The sequence below is a fragment of the Mastacembelus armatus genome, chromosome 9 (assembly GCF_900324485.2).
Source record: "Mastacembelus armatus chromosome 9, fMasArm1.2, whole genome shotgun sequence".
NCBI classification, from domain to species: domain Eukaryota; kingdom Metazoa; phylum Chordata; class Actinopteri; order Synbranchiformes; family Mastacembelidae; genus Mastacembelus; species Mastacembelus armatus.
The window spans coordinates 12472265-12484421 of NC_046641.1; the positions used below are offsets into that span (position 1 = coordinate 12472265).

The 12157-nt window shown below is 39.1% G+C and overlaps 1 protein-coding gene across 2 annotated transcripts; it reads right to left on the reverse strand.

The window, feature by feature from the left end:
• Positions 1-423: 423 nt before the first annotated feature.
• aifm3 (AIF family member 3) lies at positions 424-10185 on the reverse strand. 2 transcript variants are annotated; one of them, XM_026322786.1, is made up of 20 exons: positions 10155-10185; positions 6834-7047; positions 5721-5830; positions 5515-5624; positions 5367-5411; positions 5184-5280; positions 4923-5035; positions 4544-4630; positions 4293-4384; positions 4067-4197; positions 3279-3394; positions 2985-3056; positions 2553-2616; positions 2334-2410; positions 2129-2246; positions 1935-2033; positions 1684-1759; positions 1398-1502; positions 947-967; positions 424-819 (listed from the first exon to the last, which is right to left on the reverse strand). In XM_026322786.1, the coding sequence occupies exons 1-20, from the start codon at positions 10183-10185 to the stop codon at positions 777-779; spliced, it is 1821 nt and encodes a 606-aa protein (XP_026178571.1). In that variant the 3' UTR covers positions 424-776. The 2 variants fall into 2 exon arrangements, with proteins under 2 accessions (XP_026178571.1, XP_026178570.1); XM_026322785.1 differs by lacking the exon at positions 947-967.
• Between the last annotated feature and the right edge of the window lie 1972 nt (positions 10186-12157).

Genomic DNA, 12157 nt, shown 5'->3' on the forward strand with positions numbered 1-12157 from the left:
TGATCAAAGTACAATTAGAATTTCATTTGTGCAATCTACTAGCAAGGCAACCGATAAGAAGAGGTATGCTGTAATCCTAAACATTGTGATTTATCATGAATTTAAAGCTGTATGTGTGAGAGTTGGTTAAAGCTGCATCCAGGAGCTTTCCTGGAGTGATTATGCAGGTTGTGTTGTTGCAAATTTAAGCTTTATTTGCTAACGCATCTACATTGAAATATTTCTGTTTTGGGGTGTAATTGCTATAATAGTTAAGTTATTCCATGCAGGTTGACGCTCTGTATGCAAACATACAACCAAATCTGTTATTTTAAACCTTAGAAAAATTCAGTTCAAATGGTATGTTCTTATTTTGTTACAGTGCATTCAGGATTATAGCTATATACAATGGTATTTGTACAAAAAAAAAAAGCCAATGCCCATTCCTGGCTTCTTATAAACAAAGTGTACAGGTAGATAAATCTTGCAGCAGCACAGAGGCTGAATCCAATATTGCTTTGTTGTGAAACTTGACAAAGATCATAAAAGACGCGCCAACGCAGTGATGCAGAGGACTCAGTCCAAGTTCGGCGTTAAAAGTGTCTTTCAGGAACAAAAGAGCGTTTTAATGTCATCCTCAGGGAAGTGTGTCTCAAATGGACACAGTCCTGTCCCCAGTGTGTGTGAGTGAGTGTGTCCAGACTGGGATAGCTGCTCAGTGTCTCAGCACCACAAGTGTCTGTAATAAGATGTCCAGTGGACTTTGGGTCTGTCCTTTGGGACCTTCAGATGTGCAGTCATTGAGAACCTTTGTCGATCAACCAAGAAATGTCTCCAGTCCTGCAAGAGTAAAACAGACATATCCACATACATGTTTGTCAAGTCATGAGACAACGGATAAGTAGCAGCTTCCAACCAATCATTATGAATGAAATGGAAAAAACGAAAAGCTCTTATTTCTCCATACTTGCCAAGTCGTGCTAACATCCTTCATATTTTGGTTTGCATTTTTAGAAATAAAAGACATGAGAGACATGAAGAACATGAAGAACAATGCAACCGAATTACACCAAAACACAGTGACAAAACCAACAGAGGCGTGTCCATTGAATACATCAAATATAGTAAAACTTTATTATAGTAGGATCTAATAATATAATAATAGAAAAATAGTCAAGGAACTGACATGCAAGCTCTATGTAATTTAGTAGTAGTTAAAGGGAAATTTCATTCAGTACACGTCACATTTTTACTGCTTTAATAAGGGACGCAAAAATAACTGCTATTTTTTATAGTCAATTAGCTTGGCTTATTTCTAATACTTTTCTCTGATAATGTTTTGTCATGTTTTTGACAGTAAAAATCTGAGAGCCTAAAAAACAGCCGTGACCAGATTAAAGTCTTGGAAGGAGACTTACTCCACATCTCGTTTCTTAATCGTCTTTCCAGATCCTAAGACCTCTGCCACTCGGGATACAATGGGATCATAGTTCATGCTGGCAACAGCAACCACCTCCTCGCTCCTGTAGATGGACCAGAGGAAGAAACAGTGAGCAGCGATTATTAAATCACAAGAAGCAAATTAGTTCACTAACATATTTTTAAAAAAAAGAACATATCAAGACCAAATCTGATTTTATTTTACATTCTAGCATCTCTAAGATTGTTGTGAAAAACTGATACCAACAAATAAATAAATGTTACCTGGTATAAAATGCTACAAATCTCAGTTCATCCAGATCTCCTTGTATAATGACATCATCAAATCCATCACCATAACCTTCACAAACAGAAAAACAAACCAGTTCAGGCTGATTTCTCAGTCTTTGTTGTAGTCTCGCAGCTGGATGGCAGGGCAGCACATTTCAGCTGCTTTTCAGTTTCTGATCTTTCTCTCACAGCGTGTCAGCCTCACAACACTGATTAGACTCTCACCCTAATCGCAGCCCACCTACCTGCATAGCGTATGGTCTTCCCAAACATGGCTGACCAAAAGTAAGGCACAGTTTTGATCTCAGTGGCTCTGCCCATCATGCTGAGAGCTGCCACCCTTCCTGTCAGTAAGTTTGAGAACAAAAACCATTTACGTTCTTGTCTTTAAGCAGCACAATAAATCATAACGTTCAGGGTGGAGCTGTAACACCCTCACCGTGTACATGAGCCATTTGCCAGTGAGGGATGTTGACCTTCTTGTTGTTGCGTGGCGGGAATGGAAACATTACCACGTCTCCTCCAGCAAAGACCCCATCGACATTAGTCTGCATCATCTAGGGAAAAGTTTTTGCACATTGACAGAAGAAAATTAAAAACAACTCGATTTTCAGCCGTAGCTGTGTAGAGACTTTTCAGAATACCTTGTTGACAGTGATGAAGCCCTTGGAGTCCATGTGGATGCCGCTCTGTTTCAGGAAGCCTGTTGCAGGAACGCTTCCTAGAGGTCGGGAAAGAGGTTAAGTGTGAAACCACAGACTGAAAATCATCAAAAGGGAGTTTCATCACTTTCATTACATGTTGCTGCATGTATTGTGGTTGGATTTGAGAGAAGGTACTTTGTACATTATATCTGACAGCACCTGCACCGATGACACACACGTCTGCCCTCAGGACTTTTCCACTCTTCAGTACCACCTCTTTTAGCTGTTTCAAAGGAAAAACAAAATGTCCAGTCCTTTGTGTTGAGGAACATGAGGTAGAAATTGCCAGCGCAGTCCATCAAATCTGTCTAATTCACACCCAGCTGACATTTCTCACTGTTAAACTACTATCAAATAATAAATGTGCAGTGTTTTTTGAAATCAAAATGTAGGTTTAATTTAGTCATTTAATGTTAAGGGAAGTACTTTGAAACCCTATTTTCAGGTGCTTTGAAGCTGACACACTCCAAATAGTTTTCATTTTGGTTAACAGCCGTGATTTTTATCTGACTTTTCTTCATTAAATATTTAAAAAGAGAGGATAGTGCTTCAGAGCATCATGTCATGATGTGTCTCTCACTTTCTGAATACCTGTCCATGATGGCCAATCATCTCTGACACCTCATTCAGCATGTAGAACTTCACCCTGTTTGCCTCAAACAGCTGCAAAGACAAAACACACTGGAACAGCAAGAAGGAGAACTCACAGCTATATGTCTGTGTATAATCAGTGACTGCTAATGTCTGTGGTCGCTGTCGTACTGACCAGAAAAACACGATGTGAATTTGAATGAGCGTTTTTCTCCTATAAGGGAGAATGCTAATGCTATCGTTGTGACTGTGCTTCATGTTCTGAAAAGCTTGATTTCCCAGGAGTGCCCCTACCTTCATTATGGCTTTCCCTACTTTCTCCCCGAGAGCTTTTTTGAAGGGGACTGACTCGATCCCGATGACGGAGACTGAGTGGGCCTTGTCAGTCAGAGCTGCAGCCACCTCCATGCCTGCCAATACAACAATGAGCCCCAGCATGCAGTCATTATATGGGTTTAAAGGTATGAAAGAAAAAATTGGAAAAAAATGAGGGGGGTAACAGATGCTTCCTTCCAGGACATGACAGAGTGACTGAATAAAAGTAAAAACGCATCCATTATCTTTACTGCTTATCCTGTGGGGTCTGACATCTCATCAGTCTATCACAGGGCTGACACACGCCTTTTCCTAGGTATTATGAAGTGAGTGAAAATTATGTTCCTACTGGATGTAAAACAGGATTTACTTCCTGTGGCATTTAGTTTTTTTTTCCATTTCATTTTAAATTCATAAATATTCTAAGTACATTAAATTCTTGTTAATTTGACATGTTAAGTGCCACTGAAGATATTAAGAATTTAACATAAATAACACAGTAACAGCATAAATATCTGATTTAGATATTGTATGTTTTGTGCATGTCAGAGTAAAATGTAAGGGTTTTTAAAGCAATGCAGCAGATGCAGGGTAAATTCTTGTCTCTGATTGGCTGTGATTAATCTATTCAGGGTTTTGAAAATCCCGTAGCGTTTAAGAAACATGTAGAATCAATGCACCTGCGGTCTAACTCATTCTAGTGTGTTTTAACACTTGTCACCCATCTCCCTCACTAAAGAGGTATTCATAAATTTGACTTTTCTCACCAACAAATGATGTTCCCACAATCACAGCGTTCTTGTTGTTGGCCAGCCTCGCTATGCTGTTAGCATCCTCAGGCGTCCTGAGGTGAAACACGTTCTTGACATCTTTGCCTTTGTAGGTCATTGGTTTGGGTCTTTCAAGCAGGACATGGAGGAAATCAGATGTCACTTTATAAATGTATAATCTGATCTGCTTATTTTATAAAGTGAAATGAAAGTGTTCGTTTACTTGTTTCCTGTAGCAATGAAGAGTTTTCTGTACTCCATCCTCAAGCCATCTTCAAAGGTCACAGATCGTGTTTTCACATCTATTGCCACAGCCTAAAAAAAATCGCAGACATACATGTCATACACGTTGGATTTTTGCTCACATTTCAAAATAAAAAGCATAAAAAGATGTCATCACTGTCCGATTAATGAAATAACTGGATTCCCTAATACCAGTCATTATATCACTAACCATCATTAATCAGTCCTCACCTCTTTCTCTGTGAGCAGTTCAATGTCGTGGTCCTGTAGGAAGTCCATGGAGCGCAGTCTCAGCTGCTCTGCTGTGCTGTCTAGGGACTAAGGGTTAGTCAGTCAGTGCTGAGCACATCAATTTAAAAATGAACTAAACAAAGATGTGTGAAAATAATTTTATGGTTATAGTCTTCAGAATCAAGTTGAGACCAACAAAAACCCATTTGATAAACATTAGAATTTGGTGTTGATGTAAAACTGTAAGCAGTCAATTAATAATAATTTATGTTTATGGTGGCAAATAAATCCAGAAACCTCCTGATGCTTTGCTGCTACTATCGTTCGACCGAGCACCTCTGCAGTCTGCAGTCTATGTGGTCACGGTCTGTGTACAAACCTTACTCAGTTTAGGCCTGTCATATGGAGGATGTCTGTCCATGGTGCACATGACAATGCGATCGGTGAAGCCCTCTTGCCTCAGCGTCTCTGCACACACCAGACCTGCTGGACCTGCAGACACGTTAAAGAGGAGCATGACTTTGACAGTGAGAAAGTGAAAAGCAAAACCCTGGAATTAAAGATCAACAGAGAGTTATTAAATGAACACAACAGCATCCCTGTTGTTAAAGTAAATAAAGAGGGAATGAAATACACTTACCTGAACCAATGATGAGAACATGGCTGAAGCCTGTGCTGGAGTTAATGACTGCTGAACATCGAGCCATAGGCTTTGAGCGTTTCTGTGACTGAAGAGCCTGGAAATGATTCAAAAAGATCTCAGCTCAGTCAGGCCCCTTGTTTATTGTCCTGCATAAATACACCACATGCATTTTCTTGTTACCTGCTTGTTTGCACGAATGATCACCTTGTCCTTTTCAACTCTGACCTGGAGCAAAGAGACAGGAGCGATGTGTACAGTTTTTGATGCTGCTTCGAGACATGATAAGGCAGGGAATGTGTTAAGAGACAGCACCAGCAGGGAAGGTCACCTGGAAAGTAGGCAGGCTGTCCAGTCCCGGGAAGTCTTCAATGTCTCCTGTTGCTATGTTAAAACACGCACCATGCCAGGGACAGCGCACGTGTCCTTTTGACAACACACCTGGAAGGGCCAAAAATGATGCAGATGTCAAATGTAGGACATTAGCGTATATACTAATAACAATGTTAAAATCCTAACTGAAAAAGTAATGCTCACCTTTGACCAGGGGCGCTCCATAGTGTGGACACTTATGGCCCATGGCTGAGAACTCCCCGTGCTCTTTGATTAACAAAGCTCTGCCACTTCCCAGGTCAACCTCTCGCATCCTGTCAAAACCACAAAAACCAAATAGTGTGTGTGTGTGTGTGTGTGTGTGTGTGTGTGTGTGTGTGTGTGTGTGTGTTTAAATCATTCAAGGAATCACACAAAAGTGACTCTGACAAGTGAAACACAACCAGGGAGAAAAGCACAGCAAACATTCATCAGGACTCCAGCTACAACTTACCTCCAGCAGGTAAATCTAAGTTGCTCTGTGGTAGCAGTGAGTAAAATAAATTAAAGCAACACTAAAATGGAAATTATGATATAACATATAGTGTAATTCACCCCAAAAATGGATTATTTGATTATTAAAGAACAGTGGCCATTAAATCAAGAAAATAAAAGTTATTTGACAGAAAATTTACACAATGAAATTGTCTTCCTCCTACAAATTAAAAGTTGAATAAATAAAAATCACCCCTGCTTGATTCAGTACACTCAGGGGTTTTGCTGCATCCATATTTAGTCTGGTATGATCAGTAACTTATGCAGGGTAATGTTAGTAAAATGTACATACAGCAGATATTGCTGTATAGCTGATAGTACTCTACTTGTGCTACTGTTACAGTAAGCGTCTGCATTAGCCCACAATTGTCACTTGTGGTCACTGTTCAGCAAAGATGTTTTGCTGAACTCAATGGCAGAGTTTACAGTAAACTAAACATGTCAGTGCTCTCTGCTGGAGAAACTACATAATCCTTCCACTCTTTCTGAGTGAATGCAAACATGTTCTTAATATTTCTGTACTGCAATGTCTGAATTATCCAACATACAGTAATGTAGCTCTGATGAGCTAATAGAAGATAATTGTTTTTGTTGTGTTCTCTCCCTTTAAGCTATAAATGTCTGGTTTACTGAAATGTATTTTACTGTAATCTGTGTTTCAGCTGAAGTTAATAATGTTTGTGCATCATATCAATACACAACAGCGTATTTACATCAGCATGATTGTGTGCACATGTGCGCCAGGTGCACTGAAAAAGAAGTTACTCTTGAAAAAGTTCTTACTGTCCATTTTCCAGATCTTTAACATGACAGACCGAGGCCTCCACATAGTCCCGTGGTTTGTGGTACAGAGGGAGTTGGGTGGAGTCGTCATCAGACCCGTGTCCCAGAGCCCCGTTGGGTCTGCAGTCAGCAAAGGGACTCGCTTTTCCATTAGGGGACAGCCCGTCCACCTCTTTTTCTTTCTCCAGGAGAGAGAGCTCCACTTTAACTTCAACTGCACAACACAAACACGTCTCACTTAGAAAACGTCTGAATGAACACGCAGCCCTGTCGCAAAATCTCTCAGCTGTATCAGCAGTAAAATGATGCTGTCAAGATTTTATACAGAAAACTGTTGAAGTAATAGTAAAGATTATTAATGCTACCAGTTGCCAGTGAACTGCACTGTGATTCCTGGAAACATGTTATTTTATTACTGTCCTCCTCCAGTGCTTTAGAAGAGTAATTTGCTTGTCAGCGAGGAGAGGCATCTACAATTTAAGAACAAACTCAGACTGACAACTTAAAACTGAAACAGGAAGCAGGTGATGGGAGATGTCTATTCCTTGTCGCTTTTCATTTCTACCTTTCATCAAGTACATGTACTATTATTAAATTGTTCAACCTGCATTATAAATGTAGATTTTTACATTTTACTCACTCTGCTGCAAAATGTGATAAATTAACACCTTAAATAATGACCAGTTTCATAAAGGTACTAAAATACTAAAACATCCAGTAGCGTTTTCTGTCTATATTCAGTATTTCTTCTTCCCCAGACAGATTAAGTGAACAGACTACAAATATTCTGCCTGTGCGAGATAGTCTGTTTTCTTTGATGACACGCCATGCGCTGTTGTTGGGTTTTTATTTCTGAACATTACGAAGTGGTTGTGTAACTGCTTTTGCACTGCAGCAGGCTGTATCTGTTCGGCTGGAAAAATGTGCTGATCATCCGGTTCTTACACAGTAATCTGGCTGGAATTTTCTCCTGCTGAGCAAGTCTTAATTAAAATCAATGGAAAATCATAATAGAGAGTGCAATTGCAGGAGAAAAGAAAGAGAAAACTCTTTCCACAGCACAGAGAATCTCTAGCTGTAATCTCTGGATAAATGGGACATCGACATTGATGCATCATTCGATCAGTGGAAAAACTTAGAAACTAGATTAAAACGTGTATCAAAAGTTTTTTTGAGAACTAATATACATATATAGTTGATTTATTTAATACTTATGTATAATTTTATAGTATTTGTAACTGGTTTATGCTTCTTCACATCTTAATGCAAATGAACAGGGCAATGTGCCATGTCTGCAAGCTCTCCCTCCCTTGTAGATCCTGTCACTGTGCCAATTTATTCCCACTTACACTTAAATCTATAACTATATTCAGTATTTATTGTACACTCAGAGGGAATAGTCTTTATTTATAATGCACACTTCAGTTCAGAGGAGGCATTTATTAAATATTTTTTGAGAAGTTAAATAAACTTCATAATAAAAATGTGATTTGAACCTGGGTGACTTCAGCCCTGGACACAGGATTTTGGACAGCATAACGTGTGGCTTCCTAATGCTGTAATTTTGCTCACTGATTTAAACAGTGAGTAGTGAGAGTAGTGGATGTAGGCGAAAACTTCATCATTACTGATCTGCTCTATTTTGCTACTTTAATGACGAGGGTATTCATATTATATGTGTCTGAGTTATATGTGTCTTCAACTAAAGAAGACACATATATAACAACTATAAAAATGAGGTTAGACTTAATTAGCCTCTACTAAATTCAAGCAAATCATACAATTAAGGCGCTGAGCTGCTCTGTCATGTCTTTCCATATATATATACACTCAGCTGTCAGTTTATTAGGTACATACTGCTAACACAAATTCAGTCTAGTAGTGGGTCAGCAGTTCAATAGCAGCATAAAGGGAGAATTGGTTACAGATTGTTGCATTAGCTTTAGCTTGGTGTACCTAATAAACTGACAGCTCAATCTAGTTTATGTATTTTTTAAAATCATTTTATGGATTTTGAAAAAAATAAAATGAAATAAACTTATGTTTGAGTATTTATGTTGGTAATTCCTTTCTTTATTATAATGTGCTTTTTTAATTACTTACATGTGGTAAAGGACATATATGGCGCAGACAACTAATCCCTTATTTTTCTTGTTTGACCAGCATGTGATGCAATGAATCTTTGTTTCCTTGTGTTTCTGTACAGGTGAACATGTGATTGTCACCTGCAAGACTGCAATGACGCATGACAGCTATTATCCTATTCATGCTAACACTGAAATGTATGCACACACAGTGTCCGATTTTGATATTCGTGTCTCAGAATGTAATCCTCTTGACCAAAGATGCCACAGAGAGCATTAAAATTCCTCCTACACAAAACACTATACTGCAAAGAGAGGTGGCTGAGAGAATGTGTAACAAGGTTTGGAGGCAGGAGACACCTCTAAAAGTAATTCAGACTGAACTAACAGTCACTAAATACATATTTATAAAAAAAAATCTACTTGATATGCACAACAACAACTGGACTGACACATACTGACACTTCAAAAATGATTGACGGATGATGAAGTATATCAATGGGCCTTAATTGAAAAATCAATGGGCTTTTCTCTTATCACTTTAAAACACAAATATTTTCCTGTAGCTCAGCTATACAACTACTGCACTGACACCACCACCACCACTACACCAGTAGCAGAAAACATCTACATAAAAAGCCACTTCCTCAAAGCAAAGTGACCATAGCTACCATGAAATTGCCGGGACATTAATCAGACTTAAAATTTCACAAACCACACAACACTTTTAATGTTCATTGATTAGTAAAAAAAAAAAAAAAATCCAAGAAGACTTTTTAAGATGCACACATTGATGCAAATTATCGCTTGACATTAAGTAATTAATTCATATACAGCCTTTCAGGGAAACATTCTGTGATAATATGATGTGATATTCTCTGTTTGAAAATGAATAATTCTGAGCAAGATGAACAAAGTGAGTTAATAAAATAGCCTGTGTCCTATTGTTTTGTTTCATGTAATGCAACAGTTCATTGCTGTAACCATCATATCATTATAAATACTGAGAATTATTTTAACTGAAGTATCCTGTCCCAGTAGAACTACTAACCATGTACACCATGTACAGGGAGTACAACACCATTTTAACTCACTTTTGATTTTTAACATTATAATTTCTTAGTGAGCAGACTATAAACCTGGACAAACTGGCATTGTGTTTGTTTGGTATATGCTTTCTTTCACATTAAACTAACCGGATGGAGAGGCAGCGAACATGAAAAAACATCCTGGATACCTGGTTTGGGTTTGGAGAAGCATCCTCCCATGGTGGGCCCAGGATTGAGGGACACCCAGGGTGCGGGAGGGAGGGGGGAGAGGGAGGGTCGGCGCGGTCAGATCCTCGGGCTGGGCTGCTTGGTTGGGTGGGCACGATAACACAGAACTGTGTGCATGAGAAGCTGCAGGTCCACGCTGGCCATCGCACACCTCAGCTCCTCCACATGACCTGCACAAATAGAAGACACAAAATCATCAACAAAAGACGCACGATCAAAGAGCTGAGGACAGCTGGTCAACACATATTCTGTCTATGTGTCCACGTAACGTTAGTGCTTGCAAAAAGGAAGCAATTGTGTTAATTAGGAACATTTCCACACACACTGTTACCTTTGTTCATGCATATTGCATGGGAAACTGTTAAATATTAACAGCACTCCAACACCTATTAACTTTCTCATCACAACTGCGCTTTAAAAGGAAGCAGGGGCCCCTTGAGTTTCAAAATCCCCCTTGTTTTGTTGCTATGTTGCCCTCACATTTCTGCCAGCTCTGGTATTTCACCCACACATACAGTAGCTGGTTACTCACAAAGCAGTGGCTGCTATGAATCTGCAGGCTTGCAGGTGTATCACTCAACATGGTGCAATCCATCACCAAATTATCCTTTTGAGGTACAAGCAAAAGGACTGCTTGATATTCTGAGCACATCTTAATGCCCTTGAACTTTAGAAAAAAAAAAGCGCAGAGTGTTGAATGGAGCACTGCTTAGAAAATGTTCCTGAGAACAAATGAGAAATGGAAAGATCTCTGACTGACCACAACTCTGCAGCTGAGATTGAGTTGTTGGAGCTTAATTGTGTGTCTGGTAAGGTGGATGAAAATAACTCTATACATTTACTCAAGTACTATATAAGTATAACTTTAAGGTGTGTGTACGTCATTTGAATGTATTCATTTTATGCTTCATATGTCTATTACCTTACATTTCAGAGGACAACACTGAACCTTTTATCTCACTACATCTGTGTGATAGTTATACTTAGTAGTGACTTTGTAGATGAAGATTTTAAGCAAAACAAAAACTTGTCACATTGTCAACAATATAACCAGTCATTCCTAGACTTGTTTGTCCTCTGAACTCTTACATAAATCAATGAGTAGTTGTTGGAGGGCCAAAATGTACAAAGTTGAAAAATCTCGCTTTTGCTTTTTTTAAATGCACATTTCACTAAACAGATTGTAGCTGCAACTAACATGAAAATACACGACCAAAGTAAATGAAGTCAGATTTAACAAACTGAGCATCTCCCACAAGTGGAAAAGCCTGTTTTTGGACCATGTTCCTGACTATTCATCCAAGTGTCCGTGCCAAGCACTTACATTTTCATGCATTCAGTTAAAAGCCATTCGCTCCCCACACCCCCTGATGTGTGCTTCCCTAAATACAGAGAACAACGTATCAAACCTATTTCTGCTAATAGAAGGTGTGTGGGATCATGAGGATTTTTCTTTCTCTATCACATGTTGCGCCTTTAATAATTTGTTGCCACTAAAAATTTCATGACAAATTGGATCGCAAAGCGCTGCCATGCTGGACTTCCAACAAGCTCGAGATATTTTGTGCAAAAAAACTAAAGTAGGTTAAGCAGATTTGGTCCTCACAACATATGACGCAGATCCCGCTCTCTCACTGTTGGGCTTGTCCCCAAGCAGTGCTAATAATCCTTCCTGCAAACAAGCTGTCAGTTTCACTCACTTCCCTAAAAATGTAATACCTGTTAATGGAATTTAGAGGGGAGAATTAGCAAACAGCAGCTCCTAGTGTGGTGGTGAGGAGGCCGATCTTCAAACAGGTTGTGATGGAAAAAAAGGAGGAAGTGCTCTGATGGTCACACTCACCACTGAAAACTGGACTGAACTTCTTCTGTGAGGCCAAAAAAGAGCCACCTTTTTATAAACAGCCCTTACGCTCATGGCAGTAGACTTTCACTTTGAAATGCAGACATACAGCAAATAATC